Source organism: Marmota marmota, unplaced genomic scaffold (genome assembly GCF_001458135.2).
Source record: "Marmota marmota marmota unplaced genomic scaffold, marMar, whole genome shotgun sequence".
Classification (NCBI taxonomy): Eukaryota; Metazoa; Chordata; class Mammalia; order Rodentia; family Sciuridae; genus Marmota; species Marmota marmota.
The window spans coordinates 24,902,385-24,929,977 of NW_026000093.1; the positions used below are offsets into that span (position 1 = coordinate 24,902,385).

The 27,593-nt window shown below is 34.7% G+C and overlaps 1 protein-coding gene across 1 annotated transcript; it reads left to right on the forward strand.

Annotated features, from left to right (window-relative positions):
• Pi15 (peptidase inhibitor 15) lies at positions 1 to 27,533 on the forward strand. The gene is made up of 6 exons (XM_015485760.2): positions 1 to 157; positions 721 to 1,033; positions 17,462 to 17,580; positions 18,582 to 18,714; positions 18,828 to 18,943; positions 21,841 to 27,533. Exons 2-6 carry the CDS (start codon positions 761 to 763, stop codon positions 21,974 to 21,976), a joined length of 777 nt encoding a protein of 258 aa, XP_015341246.1. The 5' UTR covers positions 1 to 157; positions 721 to 760; the 3' UTR covers positions 21,977 to 27,533.
• Positions 27,534 to 27,593: the final 60 nt, after the last annotated feature.

The following is a 27,593-nucleotide window of genomic DNA, read 5'->3' on the forward strand; positions in this document are numbered from 1 at the left end:
GCTGCTTCTGTAGCCAGCAGCTTTCAAACCTTGCAGGCTTTTGCTCTCTGGGAGCTTGTAATAAGACATACTCCTCTTACAAGAGTTCATGCTACAACATAGCAAAGAACTTTAAATTTTTGGAAGAACAGTATATTCATTTTGGCATTGTTCAGAGGTAAGCTATTTGGCTCGACAAGTTTATCTTGCATGCATTGATTTTAAAGTAGCTCATTTTTCCTTTTTTTTTTTTAAAGATATGAGATTGGATTACTATATTACTTTTTTTGTTATGCATTGTATCACTTGGTGTACAGATGTGCCTGGGAGACATTATCAGCACATTCTCTGTTGTTACCTGTGATGCATTTTTCCCCCCTCTTCACTTTCAAGGTGAATTTTAATTCCTAAAGATTCCCCACTGGAAATAAACATGCACCAATGCATTCTGTGGTTCTGGCAATTGGGGCAGATGGCTCACATTCATTTTAGGGTTAGTGGTCATGTTGTTTACTTTACTCTAGCTCTAGAAAGTTCCTCTTGGGGGTCTTTCTCATAATACAGCCAAATGAATAGAGATTTTACAGTAAGGGGTCTCCTAGCCTTCAGTTGAACATTTATTTGGATTTTTGGAGGCAGTCAAATCAAGCAATGCTCCCAAATGATGACTTTGTAAACTCATACCCTCTGGCCCTATTTTTTTTCCCCAAAGACCCTAACTCTAACTTTTCTGCTTTTAAGCAAAGTAAACTCGGTGGCCTCTTCTTCTCCGCCCCTCAAAATGATAGCAATCTCTGCTGTCAGCCATGCGCTCCTGTTCTCCCTTCTCTGTGAAGCAAGTACCGTCATCTTACTCAATTCCACTGACTCATCCCCGCCAACCAATAATTTCACTGATATTGAAGCAGCTCTAAGCGCACCACTAGATTCTACGGATCTCCCCAAAGCCAGGCGGAAGCGCTACATTTCGCAGAATGACATGATCGCTATTCTTGATTATCATAATCAAGTTCGGGGCAAAGTGTTCCCACCGGCAGCAAACATGGAATATATGGTAAGAGGAATTCTTTTTTCTTTTGAGTTCTAAGCGGGAAAGCTTTAATTCAGAGGTTAGAAGGACCTAAAGGCATCATGAGCGTTTGCATGTCGAGGGAAATGGGCTTTTTATATATTTTTAACTTGGAAAAGATTTTTATGTGCCTGATAATGTTAAATATTGTTCCATCATAGGATTAAAGGATGTGTGTGTGTGTGTGTGTGTGTGTGTGTGTGTGTGTGTGAGAGAGAGAGAGAGAGAGAGAGAGAGAGAGAGAAAGAGAATCTACATGGATTTTTCTTCTGTGGGTCCCATAACCACTGATGAACCACATCAGGAACACAAAGAGTGGGGTATGTTGACTGATCACATTTGGAAGGTCTACTTAAAAAAAATAAATAAATCACATGGAACTTTCTCTGTGATTTCTGTATCTAATAGTCATATTTATCAGCTAAAGCATTTCTTGAAACTATTTCTTGAAATTATAGGTTTCATGAGCATGGTTTATTCTTGGGTCGGTGTCTCTTCCCTTTCTTGGACAAAGCTCTTACTGATGTTGATCTATTTGTGTTCTGAGAGAACATGCTGACTTTTTCCTCCTTGTGATTTAAGGCTTTGTCGTTCTGATAGCAGGGAAGCCAGTGCACTTGAACACTGTTCCAACTTGCCATGCACACATTCTCTGCTCTCTCTTAAAAATAGAATCTCTGTGTTCAAATCATTTCACTTGGAGAGTTAAAAAAAATGAAGTTGGTATTAAAAGGAAAGAGCCTTATTAAAGTTTATTTTGGGTTTTGAACTTATGCAAGGTTATGATTTAAAGTCCTGCATTTTCTAAGGGCATAATGTGGAGTCTGTTTAAAGCAATGAAGACCATGCATATGACATTTCCAGGTTGGGGACCGTGGTACTACGAACAGTTTTATAAGTACTGAACTAGAATTTGGGATTTCTGTCACAGTCTAGGTTCATATATTTTGTATAAACAGACTTTTTGAGTTTGACTCAATGTTGATGCCAATGTCACTGGAAAAAATAAAGATTTGCCAAACAATGTAAGAGAGTCATAGTTCATAGAAGTTCAACTTAGACTGTGAAATGTGTTTTCTTAGACTTTATCAAAAAAAGAAAAGATATAATCATTCCTAGTGGGTGAAGAGCAGTATGATCTCATGGTTAAGATTATGGACTCTAAAATCTAGATGCTTGGATTTGAATCTTCATCTTAGAATATAAGCTGTATGAATGCCTTACCTTGCTGTTTCATTTCTATTATCTCTAACACTTTTATCATTCTGAGATGAGGATAAAAGTAGTGTATGCCTCATAAAGTTGTTGTGAGGACCAAATGAATTGAGGAGTAATTATATCAGTGCCCACAGGTAAATAGATGTTCAATTAAACATTATTTTTTATGTTTTTTTTTTAAGTTTTCTATGAAAGGCGCCTAGGGAAAACCTGTTCAAGATCTAGACCTAGAAGAGCTGGGGAAAGTGATAGATAGTGTACCTAGCATGCCTGAGGCCCTTGGTTCAATGGCCAGTACCACAAACACAAAGATCTAAAAATAGAAACAGTTACCCATACAGAAGAAGTCTTTCAAGAGGTAAATGTAGAGCTACAAGGAGAATAAAACAAATAAATAAGTTTGAATTATTATAGAGTTTGAAAGAAATATGTAACTTGTCTTGAACAAGTTATTTAAGGTGTCTGAGATCTAGTCTCACTTCTCTTAAAATAGGAATAAATACACATAGTAACCAATGAATCAATAATACAAGCAAACACTATGAGTAAAGGTGTAGGTAGTATAATGCAGTACAAATAAGTGAAAAATAGATACTTTTTTTTCTATTTATTTCTCTCCCCCATATATCAAGAATTAATTTACTCCCTATGTGTTTATTTAATTGCTTCTATGTGCCAGGCCTTGACTGATAATTTCTATAGATGATCTCATTTGATAGTTCACATTCTTCCTGTGAGGTTAAGATTCTGATCTTCAATTTACAAATGAAATCATGTAGACCCAGAGAAGGCAATGACTAAGCCCAGGTGATATGGGTAATTAATGGTATTGCCGGAATGAGAATTTAAGCATGTGTAATTCCAACAAACGTTCTTGGGGGCGGGCAGCATCTTTTTATTCACTAGATCTTGTAAACATCCCCTTGAGGGACATCTCTGGAAATACCAGGCTTTGTTTCCTCCCTTAAAATGCCATGTGAAATCTTATAGTATTCCTATTCTGTATGTCATTTCCTCATTATTTTCTTCTCAAATACTGGAACTTGTGATTTAGTTTGTTAGAATCAGAAACAATGCTGATTACATAAAAGATATTTATAAATCTTTCCTAATTCCATGAAAAGTAATGAGAAGGAGTATTCAGAACAGTGAGTACTCTAAAGCAAATAGGGACTGTCTTAAATATCCATGCACATACTCAACACATGGTTCATTCTCACATGCATTTCTCCACTTCATATTTACTGAGTATTTGCTACATGTCCACACTATTCCAAGCATTGGGGATACATTCAGGAATCACAGGGACAAATATCCTTGTTCCCTGGGTGGGAATCAGACAACAAACCAGAAAAATAAATAAATGACACAGTATGTTAGAAGGTGATAAGATTAGGAAGAAAAATCAAGTGATTTGTGGTGAGGTTGCAGTATTTTTAATGGATTTGCCGGGGCAGAGCTCACTGAGAATGGTCTGGGGGCAGGCAGACTGAAGAGCAAGGAGCAAAGGCCCTGAAGTAGGAGGAAATTGATTACTTCAGAAAAATGTGCTTGCTTTAGTGAAATCATAAAAGAAGAACTCTAAGTAATGTGGCCAAGGGAAATGCTTCATATGAATCCATCATGAAGAAAGTTGGTGAGGCGTATAATATAATCCATACCTTGGAGGCCAGAGCAGTGATTGTTAAGTGATTTTAATTTTCTAAAGCTAAGTGAAAAATGAAGAATTTACTTGGATACTGTTACCTTTATGTTAACTTGTTCAACATTGACTTGGATTGTGAACAACTGGAAAGCTAGCTTGGTTTCTAACCTGTGCCATGTACCTCAAAAACTTAGGACACCCTTTGCTAAACCACTTCACAAACATCTGTGCTCTGAGGCACCTGCCATGTATTCAAATTTTCCTTTTTCTCTGAACACTGTCACTCAAGAGCGCCTCAGACAAGAGCTTATGCTAATTGTACCAGCCTGATTCATAGTAGTTGTTTTCACCTGCAATTCTCTGAGCCTTTTACTGTGTCAGTTTCTCCCACTAATGTCTCCTCCTTAATTTATTCCTTTATTTAGAACTCTACCTTCCCAGGTTTGGATGTCAGAATGCTGGATCCTTTAATATTTCTTACACAATCACATGGGTTTTCTTCTTTTGTATTACAGAAGCCTTCATATATATTGTATTTCTGTCCTTACACTTGAGGTTGATTTACAGTTATTTGTGCATTTCTTGCTAATTTCCTAATTCTAAGCTTTCAGGGTGCTAATTCTGTGATTATTCATCTTTGTACCTCGTTCACTTGGACAATTCCTTGGATATAGACAGTGAGCACCCAGTATTTGTCAAATTCAGTTGAAATCCCTATGAATTATTATATGTATAAATACCAATAACTTCGATATTATAAACATTTTAGTAGTTTTCTCATCACCATATTTTATTCCACACACTGAAATAAAACAATTTTTTAATGAATTCTAAAAAAAATCCCTTAAAATTAGTTTGATCTTTCTTAAGTGTTTCGTTGTTAGAGAGTGTATAATTGACCAAACAAAACAAACACAATTTGAGCACAAGGGTGCTGATATTCATATTATGATTCTTTTTCTTTGGATATGTAGTCCATGATTTGGGGAAAAAATACCTTATTTGATTCAATGTTCTAAAACAATGTGTTTTCACACAAATAATAGCATAGAGAGAACTTAATTATGAAATTGAAATGTCTGTATTCTTGGCTTCTGTTCTACAATTAGTTTATTGGCTAATTTCCAGAGCTCCTTGGACACCAGCTGTTTTTCATTCTTCCCAAGGGTAGCCTAAACCATGACTCTAAGCCACAAACCACACTAGTTTCTTAGAATACGAATAATCCCCAAAAGAATGAAATTGCAAAACTCACACATAGAGTAAAATTGGTAGGATGGTCTCTGAATTTGAGTCCATTGAATGAATTCATTTAAAATTTTTGAGGCTCCTCCAGGAGTGGAGGAGATCCATAGATAGAAATCTTTGTGTTTAAAGTATAAACAGTGCAGTAAAAACAAAACAAATGTGAGGGGGACCTCTATGCATGTGATTCAGCATTAATAGACTGTTGTGTAAGATTGATGTCATACAAAACAGCCAGACAAATACTGTGGAGCAGTCAAAGAAGTGATAATCTCCGGTTGGCAAATCATGAAAGGTTCCTTGGAGGAGGAGCATTTGAGATAGATGCCCAGAAAGGGGCAGAATAGGATGACTGTAACAGCAGGCAAATCAATGCATTAAAAAAACCACCTGGAGAAAAAAAATCTATTTTTGAGGAGTTTGAGAAAACATTAAGGGTTTCTTTATATCAGAGCAATTGGGAGACTGTCATGTTTGAGAGCAGGGTCAGGAGTGCATCTTAGAAAGATGACTCAGGCAGTTGAAGGAGCTCAGGATGGATATTGCCAGGGGACGTGATCAGAATGCTGGTTCCTGCTAAGTAAGCAAGGCCAATTTCTTTAGGTAAAGGGTAAGAGGAATAGAACAGCTGCACCTAGAGATAGTGACAGGTAGGACAACTAGCTGAATTGCAGTGCATAAGAGAGCAAACTTCCCAGACTAGTGAGGACAGTGGACAGGCAGGTGAAGGACAATGTGAAGATAATGATGAAACAAACTGAATATTTTAAAACTGAAAAAAAGAAAAAAATGCATAATGTAATTTCAAGAAGCCAAAGTCGTTCTCTTGATAATATGGCTTATTTTATTTTCTAAGTGCCTGAAAATATTTTTTTTGTAGAGCTCAAAGAATAAAGTTTCCTGGACTTTTCTGGAAAAGAGAAAATTACTGGTTACCAAGTCATAGCAGGTAGTGAAGTAACAGCATGACTCAAATGAATGAATGGAGAACAGATTAATCCGTCCTCAGAGACAGCCAATAAACTATTTGCCTAGAATGATAATGCATGACTTGGGAATAGAGAAAAATGTTGATTTCGTTTATTTAGGCTTCATGTGGAAGAGAATGTGGATAATGTAAACTACTTTTTTTTTCTTTCTTCAGTAGTTGACTTAAGACTTGTGTCTAACTTTGTCTTCCTTTTTTTTTCTTTTCTTTTTAATGAAGCCATCTTTTGTCCCAGATGGCACATTTCCTTTCATTTGGGAAGGATAACTCAATTTTCTCATTATAAACAAAGGAAATTTGATGTGTCTAACCTAAATCTCTTCAATGAACGCTTTTATGACTACTAGCAGGCCTCTGAGAATGGCTGCCAGAAAGCAGTGGATGAGAAAAATTGCTGACGGGAGGCATTTCTCCAGCACATTGAGAGTTCTGCATTCCTGTTCCCCTGGATGTAGAACCTTGCAAGTGCCTTGGCTTCCAGGGGAGACTGGGCACATTTTGTAGGAATTTTCTTCCAAGGTGCATGTTGATTAGTGTTACTGGTACACAAATGAAGAGGGTGGTGACCTTGATATTTCTTCCCTTACATCTATCTCTCCACATACCGAGCCCACTAATGGCAGAACATTATGGGAGTCACCATTTTCAGTAAAGCATGTAGGAAGTACAGATGTGAGAACATCAGCGTGCATGCTACGATTTAGCACCTCACCATCAGGTGTCAGGCAGCCAAGCTGAAAGTCAGATGTGCATCACATACAGGGTAACTCTATTTTCTAGTATTCAGTACCATTTTTTGGTGGTCAGTGATATTTAACCAAGGATGTAGACAAGTAATTTCATTGTGTTTCCTCTGAGTGTTTATAGAACCTAGCAACTTATTAGTCCCAAAGAGAATACTCAGTAAATATTGGTGGAACAATGGAATAAAGTCTTTAAACCTTTTTGGTTAAAGTGTGAGCGTGTGGCTGTGGTGCTCTCGTGGGCAACAGTCACTCAAGATTCAGTCATGCATTCATACCACATTATTTATTCATCTATCTAGCACTGCGCCTAAGGGTCAACGGGGAGTAGTGACACTCTTTGATAGGAAGTACTGGGGACAGAAGGCAGTGTGCTGAACATTAAAGTAGAATAACACAGGTTGCTTTGAGATTGCATGAGGATACCGAACCCAGACTTGGACTTGGGTAGGAGGCAGTGAGGGCTTGCAGAAGGAATTGTTTTAAATATTAGATATAAAAAATAAATAAACATTATACAGGATGGAGTTAAGGAAAGAGGAACAATATAGTCAATATAAAAGGATGTTCTAAGAAGGTACACAGTGCCCCAAAGATATAGACAAAATATAATGTGCCTTGTATTTTGTACATAAAAGAAAGAGTGATGTTTGATGAAGTTGGGGTAAATACCAAGAAACTTGTCTGAATTTTATTCTAAGGACAAGGGAAATTATTGAAGGTTGTAGCTGGGAAGTTTCAGACACAACTTTTAATTTTGGAAAGGTCATTCTAGCCACAGGGTGTGGAGGGACCAGAGAGAGGCAGACGTGCAGACAGGATGCACTGTCATGAGACTGTCATGACAGTCTGGGTGAGAGATAATTGAAACCTGAACTCAGCTTAGGCAATAGGGATGCATCGAAGTGAATTTGAGCTGTGAAACATTTGAGGTTCAAATTAATAGGAGCAAGTGATTCATGTGATGAGGTAGAATGAGGATTCACATGACCAGATCGTCAAGGAAGATGAGTCTAAGCTAGGACAGTCAGGTTTCTCTGACTTAGAGAACACAAAATAAAGAACAGGTTTCAGGAGGCCTTTAAGTGGCTACAGGTTTAGCCTTGGTGTACCTGTGGATGGAGGTTGAAATAAGTGGCTATTGTGTGGGAGGGAACATTCTTTGAACAGAGAATTTGGGATGGGAATATGCATTGTTAGTCAAAATGGACCACTTTGCATGGTAGAGATAGGATAGTGTCATGGACACAGCATGCTAGGATGATTTTATGTCTGGGAATGTACTCAAGAATTTTTGCAGGAAAATGTCACTATTTTTTTTTAACTGAGATGTAAGCTATCCTTAATCCAAACCTGTTTCAGGAGCTTAGGCAGCACCAGACCTATCTAGTCCTCCTGACATACTCAGGTTAAGGTGTTTTGGGAAACTCATCAAAGAACTTCAGAAAAATAGAAGTTATCTGGTCTGGGCAGCCTGGTGCTATGAATTTAATATATATAAAAACATTTAATAAACAGTCAATGGCCATTTAATAGTTATGAACTTGTGGTGTATGATTGCCTATGAGGATTTCTGAAGAATGACTTGGAAGAGGGGTAGGGAAGATAGATACTAATAGATTAAATGGGTCACTAAAATATATCTACCTCTAATCCCTGCTGCTTGGGGGGCTGAGGCAGGAAGCTCATGAGTTCAAAGCCAGCCTCATCAACTTATCGAGGCCCTAAACAACTTCGTGAGGCCCTAAGCAACTTAGTGAGGCTCTAAGCAACTTAGTGAGACCCTGTCTCTGAATAAAATACAAAATATGGCTGAGGTTGAGGCTCAGTGGTCAAGTGCCCCTGATTTCAATCACCAGTACCACCCCCGCTAAAAAATAATAATAAAATACATTTAGACTTGGGTTTGGAGAGATGGGATCAAAGCCTGCCTCAGCAACTTAGTAAGACTATCCATAGCACCTAAAATGAGGTACCAAGCATTTTTTTTTTTTACATATATAGGGAAGAATGCTCAATAAGTTGTTTTTAGACTAAACTTTTCATGAAATCTCTTAAAATTTCACACCATGTACTTTAAACCAAAACAGTCCAAAAATGTTACTTAAGGACACAATATTTTTTCCTACTAAAAAGTGCATCAAATTCATATTTCATAAGTTAGTTAAATATGAACATTCTACCAAATCTGTCTCTCTGCATTCCAGAGAGATCATGATTTCAGCAGGCCGTAGGTAGGCGGAAAGGCATTTGCATTCTTCTGACTAAGTGGGCAATGCTAGATATGGGGTTTGCATGTGTATCACAGGACAGTTTAACAGTCAAGAAATCTGCTTTTAGAATGCTGTAACATTGAGTTGTTGAAAAGAAAAAAAAATAACCACACATGAAAATGCCTTCCTGGCTCATAATTGCAGAATTAAATGATAGCTGGTGTGTATTATATTTCTCTGGAAAGGAGAACCACTGCAAGAAGCCATTCATCAATGAATGGTTTTAAAGTTAAAGATAAAATCATATGGTAAAGAGTGACTTGAAATGAATCAGTATCTCAAAACTTTTAAAATGTTCTGTCATGTTATTTTTCACTGTCTAACATTATTTTCCCTGTGTGCAAGCTCCTTATCATTTCTACAAAATTTTGTTTTTGACTCTGTTAGTTGCTTCAGGGTAGATCTGTTGAGTGGAGATTCATGCTTAATAAGGTGATCAAAAGTGCACTGTCCACTGTTTCCCATTTAGGGGACTCTAGCACTGACATCACAAATATTCTCAAATCCCCACAAATAATAGTTTTCATTGAATACACTCTTGCCCAGATAGAAGTGTGCTAGTCACCCACTATCTCACCAAACCCTCACCACAGTCGGCAGAGATGAGTGCCACAGTCTGGCTGGGCAAAATAACCGGGGGGTGACAAGCAACTTGTGAAGATTGAAACAGCGGGAGCCGCTTTATTACGGGACAGCAGAGGTATATATACTTAACTAATTACACACAGCTTAACTTAATTAACATAAACTAGATACAGCAGTCAGTCATTAAGGAATCCTCATCATCTTAATGGCTCACTGGCCACTCCTCCTGGCAAAGTGCCAGGCGCCATCTTGACTTGATTTCAGCCCTCAACAGATGAGGATAATTTTTCTCATTTAAAGACAGAGAGCCTTGGGACAGGGTTGTGGCTCAGTGGTAGAGCACTTGCCTAGCATGCGTGAAGCACTGGGTTCGATTCACGGCACCACATAAAAAATAAACAAATAAAATAAAGGTATTGTGTCTATCTTCAACTAAGAAAAAAATATATATATTTTAATAAAGATAGGGAGGCTGAAGCTTGTGGGGTATAAATTCTTCAGTCCTAGAGCAACACAGTAGTACAGTATAGGCTTCCCTTCCTGTGTTCATCTGTCCTGTTCATGAGCCCAGTGGATGGAGGATTTTCCTACATGCACTTTATTTTAGGACATCATTGAATAGTGGAAAGAATTTCTTCATGTGGAATCAAACCTTGCCTTCTGTACTCTTTCTACCCTTGGAAACCATGTAGGAAAACTGATAGTACCTGAAGTCTTGAATGGTTACTAGGAGGGAAGAAAAGCTCTATATCATTGACTCTCAACTCCATCACTCAGCTCTTTCTCAGCCACCAGCCCTTTTGTGGGGAAGGCCTCCTTGTCATCTCTCACATGACCAGTGCTGCCAGTAGAGGCTCTCAGGGAAGACTGCACAAAGATATTTGACTTATTAAAATCCTGGTAATGGCAAGAAGTGGTATCATTAAAAAAAAAAAAAAGAAAACTGAAGGCACCAACCCTCTCTTACTTCACAGAAGAACAGTACCAGTTAGATCATCTTGGGACTGGAAGCTGTGTGTGGTTCTGCACCAGCAGGGCCCCTGGTATCCTCCCTGAAAGGGTTACAACATGCATGTGTTCTTCTGATAGTGAGAGTAAGATGAATAGAATTGACCTGCAGAATAGAGGTGACCGATTATTCTCTGTTTGTCCTACTTCTGTGGATGCATCCTCAAGTCAGTGGCAGATTTGGTGGGCACAGTCTCCTGCTGATTCATATTATCATGAATTAAGTTGCCTGTGAGTTAAATGGGTGTTTTATATGAAGACTTGATGGAAAGGGATGCCTGAATTTTTATCCTTAAGATTTTGGATTTTTAGAAAGTTACATACATATTTCTCTGACATTTTTAACAAAATAACAAATCCCACCATTATGCACAATTATAATGCACCCTAAGAAATACAGAGAAAAATAATACATCAGGGATCACAGGTGTTGGCAATAATTCAGTTCAGAGTCCCTAAAAACAATGCATCTGTTTGTAGATTAAGAAACCTACATAGGGATATGTTTTAGTCATTTTTTTGTTTGTTTGTTTGTTTTGGTATGACCAAAAGAACTGGCAAGAACAATGTAGAGGAGGGAAAGTGTATTTGGGCCTCAGAGTTTCAGAAGTCTCAGTTTGTAGATGGCTAATGCCATTGCTCTGGGCCTCAGTAAGGCAGAACATCGAGGCTATAGGGTGAGGTGAGGAAAGTAGCACAGGACAGGAAAACCAGGAAGCAGAGAGAGCTCTGCTTACCAGGCAGAAAATACATACCCCAAAGGCACACTCCAGTGACCTATTTCCTCCAGCCACAGGGTACCTGCCTACAGTTACCACCCAGTGAATCCATTCAAATGGATTAATGCATTGATTATGTCAAGGCTCTGATACCTGATCATTTCACCTCTAAGCTTTCTTGCATTATCTCATACATGAGCTTTTGGGGGACACCTCCTATCTAAACCATAACAGAACAGTACTCATCTTACCTAAAAGATGTCTTCTTTTAAACATGTAGGAAAAAATCCATAGGATCCCATCTTAGCATTTTTAGATAAGAATGGTTCTGATTTTTGAGGCTCTAGAGGAATGTTGTTATTGTTTTAATCAAGTACCTTTAACCATCTTCTGCTGTAACCAAGTAGAATCATATTAATTTTATTCAATTAGTCTAATCAGTACCCAATATTTTCCCTATGAGGTCCCTTCTCTGTCTCTGCTCCCACACTTCCTGTCCTCCAGCCTGAGGAGTCTCGCACTCGCTGTGCCTCCTGTCTGGTTTAACACTGGTTGCTGTGTATTCAGTTCTGTTTCCTCTATCACCCTTTCACTAACATTTCTATCTAATGAGAACAGATGCACCAATTTTATGACAGAATCTCAATCATGCCCATGAGTGTTTTAAACTTTTGGCGGCCCTCAGGGGAAATACTTTAATCATCACTTAATTTTTTTTTTTTTTTTTTAGTGGCTGTCAGCATCACTTCTGAAAGTCAGTACTCTTTCCCCAAGCTAACAAAAAGAACAAATAGCCTTAGCTGAGTTATTAAAAGCAAAAACCAAAAATGTGGCCTATGTACCAAGCATCTACTTTTTATATAAATAAGTGAGAAAACGGCCACATGAATGTCCAAGAACATAGCATCTATAGCACATAGCATCTGCCTCTACAACATGGCTCTCACAACACGGTCAATTCATAAATCTGTCTCTAGACACTCAATGTAAAACTTTTTTTTAGCACTTTATATCTTTGAAATATTTCCATGTACACAATGTATTTTTTCAGAGTTAAGTATAATTGTCAAAATTAATATTCTTGTTCCTTCAATTTTTAATTTCAAATTCTGATTTTTTATAAATATAGCAGGTTTTAGCAATTATATTTACCCACTGATTAAAAATTTTAAACTGTATTTATAGATTTAATGTTTGATTTCCACATTTATTATTTCAACTGACTTATTGATAATTATCCTTTCCAGGTATTTAAATGACATGTAAGCTAAGAAAAACAATGACTCTTAAATTCTCCTAAATTTTAGATTTTAAGTACTGTCTTAAAAATGAAATTAAAACATTTTCTTATCATTTTCAACTTAAAAATCACAAATTTAAGCAATTACTTTATATTGAAAATATGACTGCTCTGTTACTTTAATATGCTGTATTCTTTTAAATATTACAGATAATAATAAAAGCAAGTAAATACAGATTTCCTTATCACAATATTCATCATTTTAAAATTTTACACATTTAAAAACTTCTATATATTTTTTATGAGGCAAAAGATGCTATCTATTTAAAGGAGAAAAAAAATGTCATCTTAAGCAAGCACAGAGTTATGGTTCCAAGTAACAATTATTGCTGCTTTCCAGTTTGACCACATTTCTTATTGGCTAGAGATACTGGCTGGGATTTAAGAAGGGAGCTTCAGATGTCATGATGTTTCATGATCCTGGCTGCCACAATGTTGTGGATCCCCAAACTTAAAGATAGTTGATTAGACAACCTCTTATCAGGGTTGGATTCATATCATTGTCTAATTTTTATGTCTTCTTATGAAAGCAAGTGACCTCCAATCCATCAACATTCTCTTACTCAATTCTGTATTCTTTAGCTCAAGTCTAGAAAATCTCTGAACTTGATGAGAATCATGCATTCTTTTCATATTCATCTTATCTCTTAGGGTCACAATTCGTCTAGGTTTTTAAAATGACATCAGTTTGAATTCTGGATCTCTCTCAGGTCTTAGTCTAAGTTGTTTCAACTTCTTGTGATTTATAGGCAAGGTACTGTGTCCAGCTTGATCTATCTTATTATGTAATGAGCAGAATAACTCATAGTGAATGTTTTAGTCGAAAGGTAATTCAGTTTATGAACTGATCAAATAAATAACTCTAAACAACAAAGAACAGAAGAAAGCCATTTGTACAAGTCTATGCACACTCTGATGCCATTGTAAGCCATTTTATTTTACGAATTACCTAATTTTACCATAACATCTAACTTCTAGGGAGTCCTATAAATGTGTTTGCACATTCATTCATAATAATCTTAATTTTTGCCTCATCCTCACGGAGTAAGAATTGAGGTGTTTTATGAGTAAATTATCTGTGAAAATGTCTTACCTATTTAGAGAGGAAAGAACTAGTGAGACAGCATGCCAAAGCTGTTTGAATACAAGCTACCAAAATAGCAGGTGTCTATTTTTTCCCAATGAAAAATAATACTGGTTTGCCTATTTTCTAGGCATTCCATAGAATTAGGTGTATACTTGTATCCTTGTTTCCTCTGATGGTACATTCATAGGCTAAAATATTAAAATCATTTCAAATAAATGCTCAGAAAAAGATGCCAGAGAAATTCACTGGATAGATTGATCATCATGAATTCAAAAATTTATAAACTAAGTCAAATGCTTAGGCAATTTACAATTTACAACTCATTCCCTGAATTTGACAAATTCTTTCACATTATTGCCCTGGTGACATTCAGTCCAACTTAGAGCGTCTGGGGAGAAAAAAAAAAAAAAGTACTACATGTGGGTTTACTCCTTACAAACTGTAAGTCTTTTGTTAAAATATCCTGTAGTTTCTCAATATAGTTATGATTGTTATTTTCACAACTCAAAGATCTCATCATAATCATAAACTCAGATACCTCAGAAGATTAAAGACATTCTATGTACCCATTTTTTTTTTTCCTGGAAGATATAACCCGTGGAGAAAGACAGTGACAGCAAATGCAGTTTACCTGAAGATATGATGTAATTCCCAAATATCAGGGCTCCCTATTAAGACAGCCCTCCCTTCTCTGGAGGGTGGGTTTAACTCACAAAGAGGCAAGAAAGATACAGCGCCTCTGACTTCTCCTGCAGCAGGCATTCGAGGGAGTCAGTCATATCTCCCATAGGAAGGGCAAGTCACCCCCTCTGTATGGGACCTTGTCAGTCTGTGTCTATCATCCTTTCCAGAATCTTCCTTTAGGGACATGGAGTAGGCAGAAATCCTTCCCTCCAGTTCTCTAAAAGCAAATACATGCAGAGAAGGAAAGCAGTCATTCCTCTTCCCTTGAAACCATCCTCTTCAAAATTTTACTTAAGATGTTTTTACATAGATACAGCTAAAAACGTGACCCTCCGTAATGGTGAACACATTTACTTCATATCAAAATCCCTTATAATAGTTAATAAAGAATGCTTTTGTAAGATACTTTTTCATGTTTGAAATTTTTTGTTTACCTTTTTGAACACCCAATATTTAGCTTTTCAACATATGAATGAGAATAAAGGCAGGCTTTATATATATGGTAAATTACTTCTAAAATTGTTTAATGTTTTAAGTTTCTCATTATTTCCTTTTTTACTATTTTTTTGTATATTTAAGGTATAGAACATGACCTTTTGATACTCATATAGATATTGAAATAGTCAAAGATTGTTAAATATTTTAAATTATTTGGATTGAGAGCTGAGCAAGTCACAGGACAATATAACAGATCTTTCAGGCTCAGATGTAGGAGTTGCTCAAGTGCCTATAAATCATGAGAAGCTGAAGATGAAAGGGACCCTAGACGTAACCTCACGCAAACTCCTTATTTTATGGATGAGTTGCATAGGAGATAATAATTGACATGCCCTCGGTCACAGATGATCTGAGTAGGAGAAATAGGGATAGAACACAGGATCCTTGAGTCTCAGGTCTTATTTGTACCATGGTGTGGTTCTATTTTAGCAGAAGATTATAAGAAAGTGTCTTTAGATCTGGGTTCACACTTTACTTCAATATGAAAACGATGCCTACTTGTATTTCTTCCCAGGTAAATACAATTAGTTAAGAACATTTCAGGAAAAAAAAAATTTGTTGACACTATCTGTCTGAAATTCCTTTGTGAACTAATTTTGTACTATGGTAAACTGCAATCGACATTTCAGAAATTCATGTTATTAATATTTGGTGAAAGAAGAAATATTAGATAGAACTATATCAAATGAGTCTGATGTTTCATATGCATTTATATTTGTTACCATTGGATTGACAGGCTTATCTCAATAGTTGCATAGGGAAATCAAGCCAAGCATTTAAAATTTTTGGAAGTGCATTTGAGTCCTAGAATACTTTGAGTTTATGTGAACTCTGTGAGTTTACTTCATGCAATCCTATATCAATTTGTGGAAGATGACTTTTTTCATAATTTAAAACAATTTCTGACTAACAAATCTCTTTTGAGGGTAAGTGCCATGGTCTTTTTGGATAAGTGTCTCTTGAAGAGTTCATTTTTTTCCTCATTTTGTTTCAAAGTCATTGTCTTAATTTTCTTTCACTTCAATACATTTCCATGTTAAATAAATCTATGTAACCCATTATCCTTGGAAAAAGATTAAGACTTTTCAGTGTTATGATCAAAAAGTCCCATAAGTTTGCTAGAAAACTTGTAACTTGCAGTGAATGCAAGGCTATTAACTCTTGCTCTGTTGTACACAACTCACAACCTGGTAGAAGAGAAAGACACCAAGTTTTCACATGAAGCTCCATGTTAATTTGAGTAGTTACAAAACTCTCCCTTCCTTCTTCATATAATGCCTTAGCTTTCTCAAATAAATTAATAGCCACTCTCCAGTTACAATTTGAACACAGTTTTCAGCTAGGATATATAAATATAATAAATAATGTAGGAAATAATGTTATGACTTTGAACTATGAAATTTAATGTTAAAGTTATTCTTTCCACCAGATAAATCATCACTAAATAATGTTCCTACTAGGGAGGAATTTTGGAAAACATTTTTGCTTGGAAGAATGCTATTTATTTTCTATTTTGTGCCTTATGCCTTATGACTACCTAGAAAATAGATTGTCATTTCGGAGTGACTTATTATTGTCAGGTCCACCAATACTTGGCTTAATTTCCTTATCCAGCCATGGAGATGAGCCTATCAATCCATATAGTAACTAATATAAATACATATTAAACCTAAGGGTCATTCAAATATTGTCCTACAAATTTTTTCCATGAAAGAAAATTTGCCGTGCATGAATAACATCCTTATTAATTTGCCTTTCTTTTTCAAGGAAAGTAAGTTACTATTTTTCTTAATTTATTTAATTAAACCATATTATACAGCATTTGTGTCACACCTTTGGTACGTACCATTGTCAAGTTATTTTCAATCATGATTTGTTTCTAGCTCATACCAACTAAAAATATAAATTCTCTTATTATTGTACTGCTATAAAAAGTCAAATGATAAAACATGAAGGTTCCATTTGGTTAATCATGCTATAATATAAACTGAACTTTGGGATTTGCAATATAATATTAGTGTTAATTTTGAATAAATTTGATCATATTTGTTTTTAAATATATTAGTAGCATGGCTCCTTATGACTTCTAGGGAAATCTATTGACTTTGCTGGATTCAAATTTCAGTGGTCAGTATGAGATGTCCTTGTAAGTCATGAATAAACATGGTATTTTTTAAACGTATCCTTTACCAAACTCAAAGTCTGGATGTTGAATCTAAGAGCATTATAAAGACAATATTCTTTTTGTAGTACAACCATATCAAATTATGGAACTTTGAATAACAATGGTGTGAAGTAGCTTTCTTCTAGTTCTTTCTAGAATTAAAAGAACTCTAGGAAATAGTAGCACTGCTACTTTCCATTTACTTTGTGTTTGTTATAGCAAATCCAGTAAAACTGAAGGTTTTTTACCCCTACAGGTTTGGGATGAAAATCTTGCAAAATCTGCAGAGGCTTGGGCGGCTACTTGCATTTGGGATCATGGACCTTCTTACTTGCTAAGATTTTTGGGCCAAAATCTGTCTGTCCGAACTGGCAGGTAGGAAGCAGTTTTGCTGATACAGTTTATTTACATGATTTTATTTCATGGGAGAATTATTGTATTATATGGGAGAATTACACCAGTTCCAAGTGACATCAGAAGATATTTATTTAGTGTTCACTCTGAATCAGGCCTCAATATTTGGTCTATGAATATTTTAGATGTCTTCAAGAATTATGAAATTAGTTAAAAAGTCCAAATAAGACCATGTTCCCTTTCAACACTTGCAACACTTTCCCTTAGTCTGTATCTCTCACTGACCTCACAAAATCCTAGAAATGGTCACATGTATGATGATGTGTCCCATTGCCTCTCAGGAAAAAATTCCAATTGTGGCAGAAGCCATTTGTATTTGTGTGTGTGTGTGTGTGTGTGTGTGTGTGTGCGCGCGCGCGCGCATGCGCAAGCTTTCTCATAGTTGTATGTATCTGCACATAAATAAATTGATTAGTAGACAAAATAAAAAATATTTATATTTACATATATGCATATATATGCAGGCATATACAACTATGGAGAAAGCTATTCCCATTGATAGGATACTTTTTCTCCCAGTGTGGATTGTCATTATCTAGTGTTCCAAAGTTTCATTCTTTTTCCATATAGGGAGAAAAATCAGGTGTGCTAATATTAAAATCAAAGTGATCTAAATTTAAGGAAAAAAATGCATTTAAAGCTAGTATTATGACTACTTCTATATATCTAATTTTCAATTACTTGAGGACATAGATTAAATAAGATTTTGATAGCTCCTAAAATATTTACATTTTCTTTCTTCAAAATAACCCAACACATATTTAGACAAATATAGGGTCACTTCCTCCAGTCCTGGACGTTTTTGCATGCTTGCTACTACTTGGAAAAATTCCAAGAGTAAATATGCTGTTGGATACTCATGAATAATCTTTTTATTAAATCAACTAACAATGTAACATGAGTCCATTATAAATTACCATTGCTATAATCATACATGCTTTTTTTTTTCTTTTGACATCTAGATATCGTTCTATTCTCCAGTTGGTCAAGCCATGGTACGATGAAGTGAAAGATTACGCTTTTCCATATCCCCAGGATTGCAACCCCAGATGTCCTATGAGATGTTTTGGTCCTATGTGCACACATTATACACAGGTTGTTTCAATTGTCTTTTTAATGTTCAATTCATATTTTTTAAAAATCTTATTATATATTGAGGGACATTCATTTTCTTAGCAATATTGGAAAATATTGGTTTATTTTCACAGATGGTTTGGGCCACTTCCAATCGGATAGGATGTGCAATTCATACTTGCCAAAACATGAATGTGTGGGGATCTGTATGGCGCCGCGCCGTGTACTTGGTATGCAACTATGCCCCAAAGTAAGTACCAGGTTGTATTCTGTTTCCTGGATCCCTGAACGTGTTAAATATCTCCAGTCTCATAGGCATTTTTGACAGATAAATGTGTAAGACTTACTATTCATTTGGCCTCTAATCCTCAAATCCACCATCATTTATTCCTATATTTTTGAAAAACAATTAGGTAAAAGGTTTCTTTTAACAAGGGCAGGGATTCTGGGGTAAAATGGTAAGCAAAACAATCTGAGACAGTGTTCTCACTAAAGTCTCCTTACCATCTTCTGTCATAGCAATTGCAAACACTTCCTAATCGTACTTTGTAAGATTTTAATAACTATATAGAGGACATCAGAAAAGAATCTGCTAGGAACTTATCAATACACAATAGTCTCATATATCAATATAGAATGTTGTCTCACCTTTTTCACTAGGAAAACACAGTATTGGAAATGAATCCTTTCTTTCTTATTATTTTTAGATTTAAAAAATTCATATTCTCAATCTTTGGCCCACATAGAATATATTATAGAAATTTATCAAAAATTATAAAATAGTCATATTTATGGACAAGCTATAGTATAGAAGGATCAATAGACATTTGCCAACTTTTGAAAAACTGCCTTCCTGATAACAATAGCTCTTTAGAAGATAAAATGCTCCAATATTTATACACAGTTCTGTTCCCATTTGGAATAAATAACAAAATGTGCAAAGGATTTATGATACTCTTGGTGTCGTCCAAAGTAAGTCCCAAACAAAGATTTTCTCCAGCTATTCCAACACAGGGTGGGAGTGAGAAAATGTGTCAGGAATAAGTGCATTACTCATTGATATGGTGGTGTGCCAGTGGCAGTGTTTTTGTGAAGTTAGAAAAATAGTGATTTTCCAGATGGTCCCCTCTTTATAATTATTAGGTTAGGGAGGTTTGGAAAACAGAATGTTTATTAATAATAATAATTCTTAAAATGTAGCATTAAGAATAGGCATTAAAACTGTGCACTTGTTGGACATTTTTATTTTCCCACTTTTTATTTTCCTATTGTGCCTTTCCACTTTCTTCTGCCATAAATAGGCTAGATAGTAACCAAATGGTGAAAATGGTATTTGTTTCATCCATTTAAGAATTTTGGTTTTGCCCAATGATTAGAATTTTCTAATATTATTGATGAGCTCCATGATTGTTTTTTAGATCCAAAAAATTAAGATATTGCATTAACATGCTATATTTTAGTTTTAACAAAATTTTCTGGAAACTAGGTAATGAAAAGTTTAAAAATCTTGACTGGTAGGGAAAAAATAAGAGCAAAAAAGAGAATTTAATTAGATGGAATAGGAAAAAAGTAAAATAACATGATCAACCAACTGATTTATTGTTGAATATAATTAATTCAATAAAATCTGATATTTATGTAAAAGTTCTTAATATAATATAGAATGTCACATATAATAAAATTTTATTTCTGATTTTTTTCTTACCAAAAATATGTTTCAAAAAGTGATGGAAAATAAGTAGAAAATAAAATTTAGATACATAGCCTGGATCCATATACATTTTTAGCTTTGGGTAATTAGATACAGAATGGAACGAGATGGAGTTAAGAAGCCAGGCACACTTAGAATGGGCCTTGAATGTTTCAGGACAAGCAGGTGATGTCATTAGAATTATGCTTGGTGAATATTATCCTCAAGGCAGACTGCAGAATAAATTAAACAGAAGTGGAAAGTCTTAAAATTCCATCATTTTATAATATTAATAATAAATTATCAAGCTTTTCATTTTATGGGTAAATTTTCCTGTATGTGCATTTTATTTTTTTTTAAAAGTGGGGGTCTTTATTTAATTGGCTATACTAGATATTTTCATGTCCTCATTGTCATTGCCTATTTTTTTTTCAGAGTTTAAAGAAGATAAGAACCACTTGTTTCACATTTTAACCTCTTACCTGTTATTTTCATTTCCTCAATCTTAGGTTTTTAACATTTATAACCAGAATTTCTCCTGAAACTTCAGTTTCCTTCACATTGCTCTCTATATTAGTATTTCTTAATGCTCTAGTCACTATCACCATGCAAACTTCTCCTTCATAATTGAAAGAGTCAAATAACAGTCTGGTATTGCAGCTATTTTAAACTTGTCTAAATGGTGAATTTGGTTTATTATGATGATCATGGCCATCCATACAGTGGAAGAAAAATATTGATAGCACAAAATAATTCAGTCAAATGTGTTCAGGATTAAAAAAATAATAGCAGTAACTGAAAAAAATTGAGTAGCTATGAATTTGAATTTATATGTTAGAAGGGTTTTGAAATCACCTCTCTTTGTCTCTATAAACCCTCATTCTCTTACTATGAGAATACAGTTGTGCTTTTCTCTTTATTTTATGAAGACTGGGACCTAAAATATTTTAAAACTTTGTAAACACATCTTATGAACATTTATAGCGTATTTATTGTGGATATGGTGACTTACTCATTTCATAATTTCTGAGCATCCCAGAACATACTAGGTATTTTGTTAACCATCCTTAGGAAGAATTAGCATGAGTTTAGAAGCATTAAGTTTAAGTGACAAAGACCTGATTATGTGCTCTTGAAGCCTGCCAGAGGAGGCAGATTTGTGGATGGAACATACTAGAGTCCCATGATCTGGGGTATCACCATGCATTGTAGGGCCTCATTTCTTACCTGTGAATTAAGATAATACTAGCTTACACAGAAAGAAAGTATTTTAAGAGCAAAATATATAGAATACCTTATGGTGGGAATAAGAAATGGATGTACTTTTAGGTGGCTTTCTAAAATAAGCTTCTGAAAAAGATTCTCATCTGCCAATACATATGAGCATGACCTTAAGGACAATCTGATTTTTAAAAATGAGTGAGTATGACTGATGCCATTTTGTTTTCTCCTTCCAGGGGCAATTGGATTGGAGAAGCACCATATAAAGTAGGAGTGCCGTGTTCATCCTGTCCTCCAAGTTACGGGGGATCTTGTACTGACAATCTGTGTTTTCCAGGAGTAACGTCAAACTACCTATATTGGTTTAAATAAGCTTACCTTTTTCTCCAGGAAATGTCATGGTTTCTGGGAATCATAAGCATATATATATATTGAATTTTGCACATATTATACATATTTTATAATGATAAACTTGTTTCATTTTAGTATTCATTTGTATAGTATTTTTCTAGTATGCCGTTTAATCCTTGAATACAATCAAAACATCCATTTCTATTTTCTGACCTCTAAATTAAAATATTGTATAGGTAGTGATGACATAGTTGATGCAGTCAATTCCAAAACTTGCATTCCAAAGGAATTATGATATTATATTCCTAAAGAATAAAATATACCTTCAACCTGTAATGTGTATGTGTGCATTATACACATATATACAGACATATGTGTATGTATATGCACACAAACATACTATGTGATGCAACACATAGATATTACAATACAATGGTTAACTTGAGGAAACTTTAAAAAATATTCTAAAATATATTTGAGGTGGTGGTACATCTTAGCACCAATTCTGTAATATGCACAAAAATGATAGTTTGCAAAATAACACTCGCCCAGTGATACCTGAAAATAATAACTCAATTAATGGATCAAACATTTCGGAGTTATTTTATATTATTGGAGTCTTCCAAAGGCTGTGCTCATTTTATGTAAATTTATACATCCCACCTTTTGTTTGGTCTTATTTGATTGAATCAGTAGTCACATGTTGAGTTTTTTCTACAGGCAAGGCACTCTGGTGGTTATGTTCTGATAATGCAAAGATAATTGGATAGAGTTCCTGCCTTAAGAAGCTCACAGAGATATTTAGGAAACAATGCAAACGATTGATTTTTTTCTGCAAAATTGTGTTGTTTTTTTTTAACAAATTGTTTTTCACGTAGCTGTGAGAAAGCGAACACAGTAACAGCATTCACCTGTAGGTGGACTGAATGATAATCTGGCTAACATGGAAATCTGATTCCCAGGAAATTTCAGCTACAGCCCTTGGAAAAAGAGAGACAGAATAAATGACTCCTTAGAGATTTCTGGAGCAAGACAGATAGTGGTGACTTTGGAAAGCTGAAAAAGCAAGACCCACAGAAAACTCATCAAGAACAGAGAAAGCAAGGTTTAGAGGACAGGTGTGAAAAGTCACAGATATAGTGTTAATGCACAAAAAAAAGATCAGGGGGAGAGCTTCAGAAGGGCATATCCTGAGGGCTAGTACATCTCCAGGCCCATTGTGAGATGGTGAAGTAGTTCAGGAAGAGATGAGGTGGTGTTTCCACCTTCTCATCATTGTTCTGCCTGTCATTATCTTGTGTGTCAATCATCTTGGGCCTTCCATTATCATATTAAAGATCTTTCATACACACCACATACAGCTATGGTTTATATTAGCAAAGCCCTCTTCAGATTTTTCCTACAGACTAATTACTAATTATTGTTTCTAGATTTCTGTGGGAAAAATAACATTTAGTTCCTCATTAACTGTAATTTATTTGATTTATGTGAAAATCAAATAAATCACTATGAAAATTTTACTGCAGTGATTCAAAAATTACGATTCTTCACTTACATAAATCTTTCAGAGTGGAAAATACAACATCTGGGTCAAGACAGTGAACCCATTACATTTCACATGTATGTATGTTCAGTCAGGTTGTGTAATGGTTGCATAGGATTACAGAGCAAGTAAACATGGTTAGTTCCAGTGTGCCAATAACAGAAAGAAGCTACTAGTTTAAATTCTGTCCACATTTGCAGTTTCTTAGGGTGGATACCTTGAAAAATGACACTTAATTAGAGCCACTCCAAGGGAGAATAATCCAACATCTGGAGATTGGGTCTACTTGATGAAAAACAACTGGCCTAATTACTATTACAAATTAAATATGGTGACCAAATGTTTTATATGAGACTTCTCTGCTTTTGTGGGCTTATATGTGGACCGTATTAAAAATAAATATGTTTGGGAATAAAACTAAGAACAGAAATAATTATATGATTTAGGGCTCAATCCAACTTTCGTCTTAAGATGCCTAGGCAATTGGACCGAAAGCCCATTAGTGGGATATTTGCTTGATTTTTTTTTAGGAAGTATTTCCATCCTCAATGTTACTATAGTATTCTGCAAAAACTGTAGTGAGTACTATTCAATAGATGTTGACTATTCTCAGTGCCAGTTCTTTTGCTGGCTTGTTTGGGTAGCTTAGTTTCTCAGTTCTCAGAATAATGAAATTTGCTCTGTATTTCATAGAGATTTCTATGAAGGTAAATTTGCCAAAGTAATAGAAATTTATAAAAATTAAAATTATAATTAATAGAGCTCCTCTTGGCATGAACTTTGTCTAATTCTTTGTATTCTGGCTTCTTCTACAGTAGCTGTAATGTAATGAGTGTTTAATGAATGCTTATTTGAATGGATTTTTAGAATTAGCTTTCAAAGTTTATTTAGAGGAATCCCACCTTTCCTTTATTTTTGTTCAGATAAGACTATCTTAAATATAAAGCTTTGAATATAACAAAAATCCAGATAAATCATCAAACTTATTGGAGTAAGACTAGGATCTACATACTTATAAATGACACTTAAATAATTGTTCTTTCCAAACCACAACTAGAACCATAACTTTATTTATAATTTAACAACTAAGCTAAAAATTATAACGGGTATATTTGTTATTCTATCTATTCTTTTTAAAGTTAGTAATATAAAATGGCCACGCGAAATATTTTATTTTCTAAGCTGAAGCAAATGAAAATTTGCTAGTATCAAAGTAATGTGTCGTATTTTTCACAACATGCAACAATGGTGCTAAGAGAATCATTTCACACTGTAATTCCCAGAGGCAGAAAAAGTCTGGGAATAAGCTATTTCATAAGAGCAGCTTTATATAGTCAGTATTAAGGTTTTCATTTGGAAGGTTTCATTCAAAAGAAATAGTAATTGTCATATATGCTCTAGTGCATTGGCATTTTCCCCCTCACACCACCATTTATGCCGTAGAAAATTCAAAAATTTTGTCAGTTTTTTTGGCCTCCATGTCAGCAAAAATCTGAAAATTTTTTTTACAACTTTAGCTATTAAACTGGTTCATCTCATTATGGAATTGTCTGTGAGCTGTAGGCATACTCTTAATATTCCTGGTTAGGATAGATAAGTTGGCTTTAAACATGTGGAAGAAACAATTATTAGTACTGTTGTTCTTTTTCCTTTTGTTCAGAAGTCTAAACACCATTACTTCTGTAGCCCATCAGAACTGTCCAAGGAGTTTCATTTGGCCATGTGGTCACCTTCATTTAAAATACCCATGGAAACATTCATTTGCAGATTCCATGCAGCTGTAGCAGAGAGTGGACTGAACTAGAGAGCAAGTTCAATCAATACAATTAACTCTGAATATTTGAATTGGAAACAATATATATTTTCCCCACTTATAAATGCATGTGTTGAATCAACTTATAATATCTATATAAGTAAATCAAACACATATTTATGTCAGTTTAAATGTTTTAGGTTCCCACCCTGCTTATTAAATAAACGTACAAGCTAAACAAATAACTCAAATGTTTCTAAGAAGGAAAAGTAATGCTGAGATCTTGGTCTGTTTTCCAACATATGACAACATACCTTAGGTTCCATAATATTATACAATATAAACCTTGCCATACATGGAAGCCTCTACCTACTGAAATATATAAGAATAATAAATTTGTGTTTCTATTAATATCTAAAATTATTTTTGCTTTTATATTTTTTTGTATTGTCATTGTATCTGTGGATGAAGACTTTTAAACACATGCAAAATGATTTTTAAAAACTATGTCATGGTCTAACTTTGACTTATGAAGGGTCAGTCAAAAACTTAGTTTAATTTCTCACTGGTCAATGGTGCTAAAACACATTACAATTATTGTATACTTGCTATAATTTTGAGGTTTCTTTGAAGTGAAGGCTATTACTAAGGGTGAATTATCAATATCTGTTCTGGTGCTAAATATATGGTGCTAAATGAATTGATAGTGTTAATGGCTTTAGTAATGTTCCTTTCAGTCATTCATTTTGTGACTCACATATTAATATAAACCTTTATTAAATTAATCTTCACCAAAATCAGACCAGTTAAATCTTTCTGTCTTTTGGTTTAACAGTCCAACATTATTGAGGTGTTGCCTAATGTAAATATTTCTTAAGGAGCCATCTATTTTCTTCTTTGAGGCATATTTTTTTAGCTTGGCAATGCCCAAATTCAAATATCTCCTGAGGGTGAGATTGCCCTGATTAACCATGCTGCAGGCCCTGGCGCCCTCTGGTGGTTGTAAAACCAAACTCTTGATGGCTCCTTGGCCTACTGCAAAATCCATTTGTGCTCAGTAAATAAGTTGCATAATATTAAAGTTCTCTAATACTCCCTAAATCTGACAGAATTTAGAATGCTTGACTCTATCGACATACTTTTCTAAGATAAAGAAGGAGACTTAATATATCCTGGCACTCATTTTCCTTAAAAAATATTATTTTTGTATGATTTTCCAGTTCTAAGGTGCTTTTTAAAGTGTATTTTTTTTGAACAAGGTATTACTAGAAGATATTTTATTTGGTTTATATCATAAGTACAATTATTGTTAGAATTATCAAAAAGAATAACAGCTGTGTCTTATTTTCAAGAGCAATAGTTTAACTTTGGTTAGCATAGTAACTAAGATAAAAAGAGAAATACTAAAATAATAACTAGTTACATATGGAAAAGAATGATATTGACACCTTTAATTGTTGATCTATTTCTTGACAATGATATTTGGTCAGATTATTGAAATAATGATAACATTATTTCATTCAAAGTCCTTCTAGACTAACAAATGTACACAAAAGGTGAGAATTGTGTCACCTATAACCAATGAAGGCAATGCATATTCTCAGGCAAAATTTTAGTTAAGATATACAATTGACTGGGGGTGTTAAGTCATTTGTTTTGACAGATTTCTTAAACTATGTTAGCACAAAATTTACTTTGAAGTTACCTTCCAAATTAATATTTTCAAATTGATTTTAAGGCAATAAACCTTTTCTATAATCTAAATTTTATGGAAATAGATTTTACGAAAATATCCTATGAGGACCTCAGTTATTTCTATGGTTCTTTTAAATCTTCAGTTCACTATCCATGTGTTTAAGCCTGTTAGTTTTGTGGAGAATCAAATGCTGGTACAAACTGGTGCCTGGTTAATGTTTCAGCATCTTGTGTTTTGTTATTTGATAAGCAGACTTTTGGTACCATAATATGAGTTAGAGGTGATTGTGATGCACATATGAAAACAACATGTTTTTAAAATACATAAATATGTTTCATATATTTATACAGTCCTAAAACATGCTATATTATTTCAGGTATTTTTTTAAAAAACATTAATTGGGATAAGTTTGATTCATTACCTAATGCTGTAGCAATGCAAGGTGCCTTTGATGTTATGATCTAATGTCATGAATGTGTACATATATAACACCTGTGTAAACCTTTGTTCTTGTGGATCATAACACATGTAGCTTTTTGAGTTCCTCTGTATTATTTTTTTTCTTTCAATAAAATATTATACTTAATTTTTTGTTTTTTGAAGTATATCTAATCGCTTTCTTTTTCAATGGTTTTAAAATAAACTC

Bases quoted from the DNA above. Each gene is read 5' to 3' on its own strand.
- Pi15 (XM_015485760.2), top strand. From the start codon at position 761: ATGATAGCAATCTCTGCTGTCAGCCATGCGCTCCTGTTCTCCCTTCTC. The intron at 17,581-18,581 runs GTAGGAAGCAGT...TTTGACATCTAG, and splicing joins CTGTCTGTCCGAACTGGCAG to ATATCGTTCTATTCTCCAGT. The intron at 18,715-18,827 runs GTTGTTTCAATT...TTATTTTCACAG, and splicing joins TGTGCACACATTATACACAG to ATGGTTTGGGCCACTTCCAA.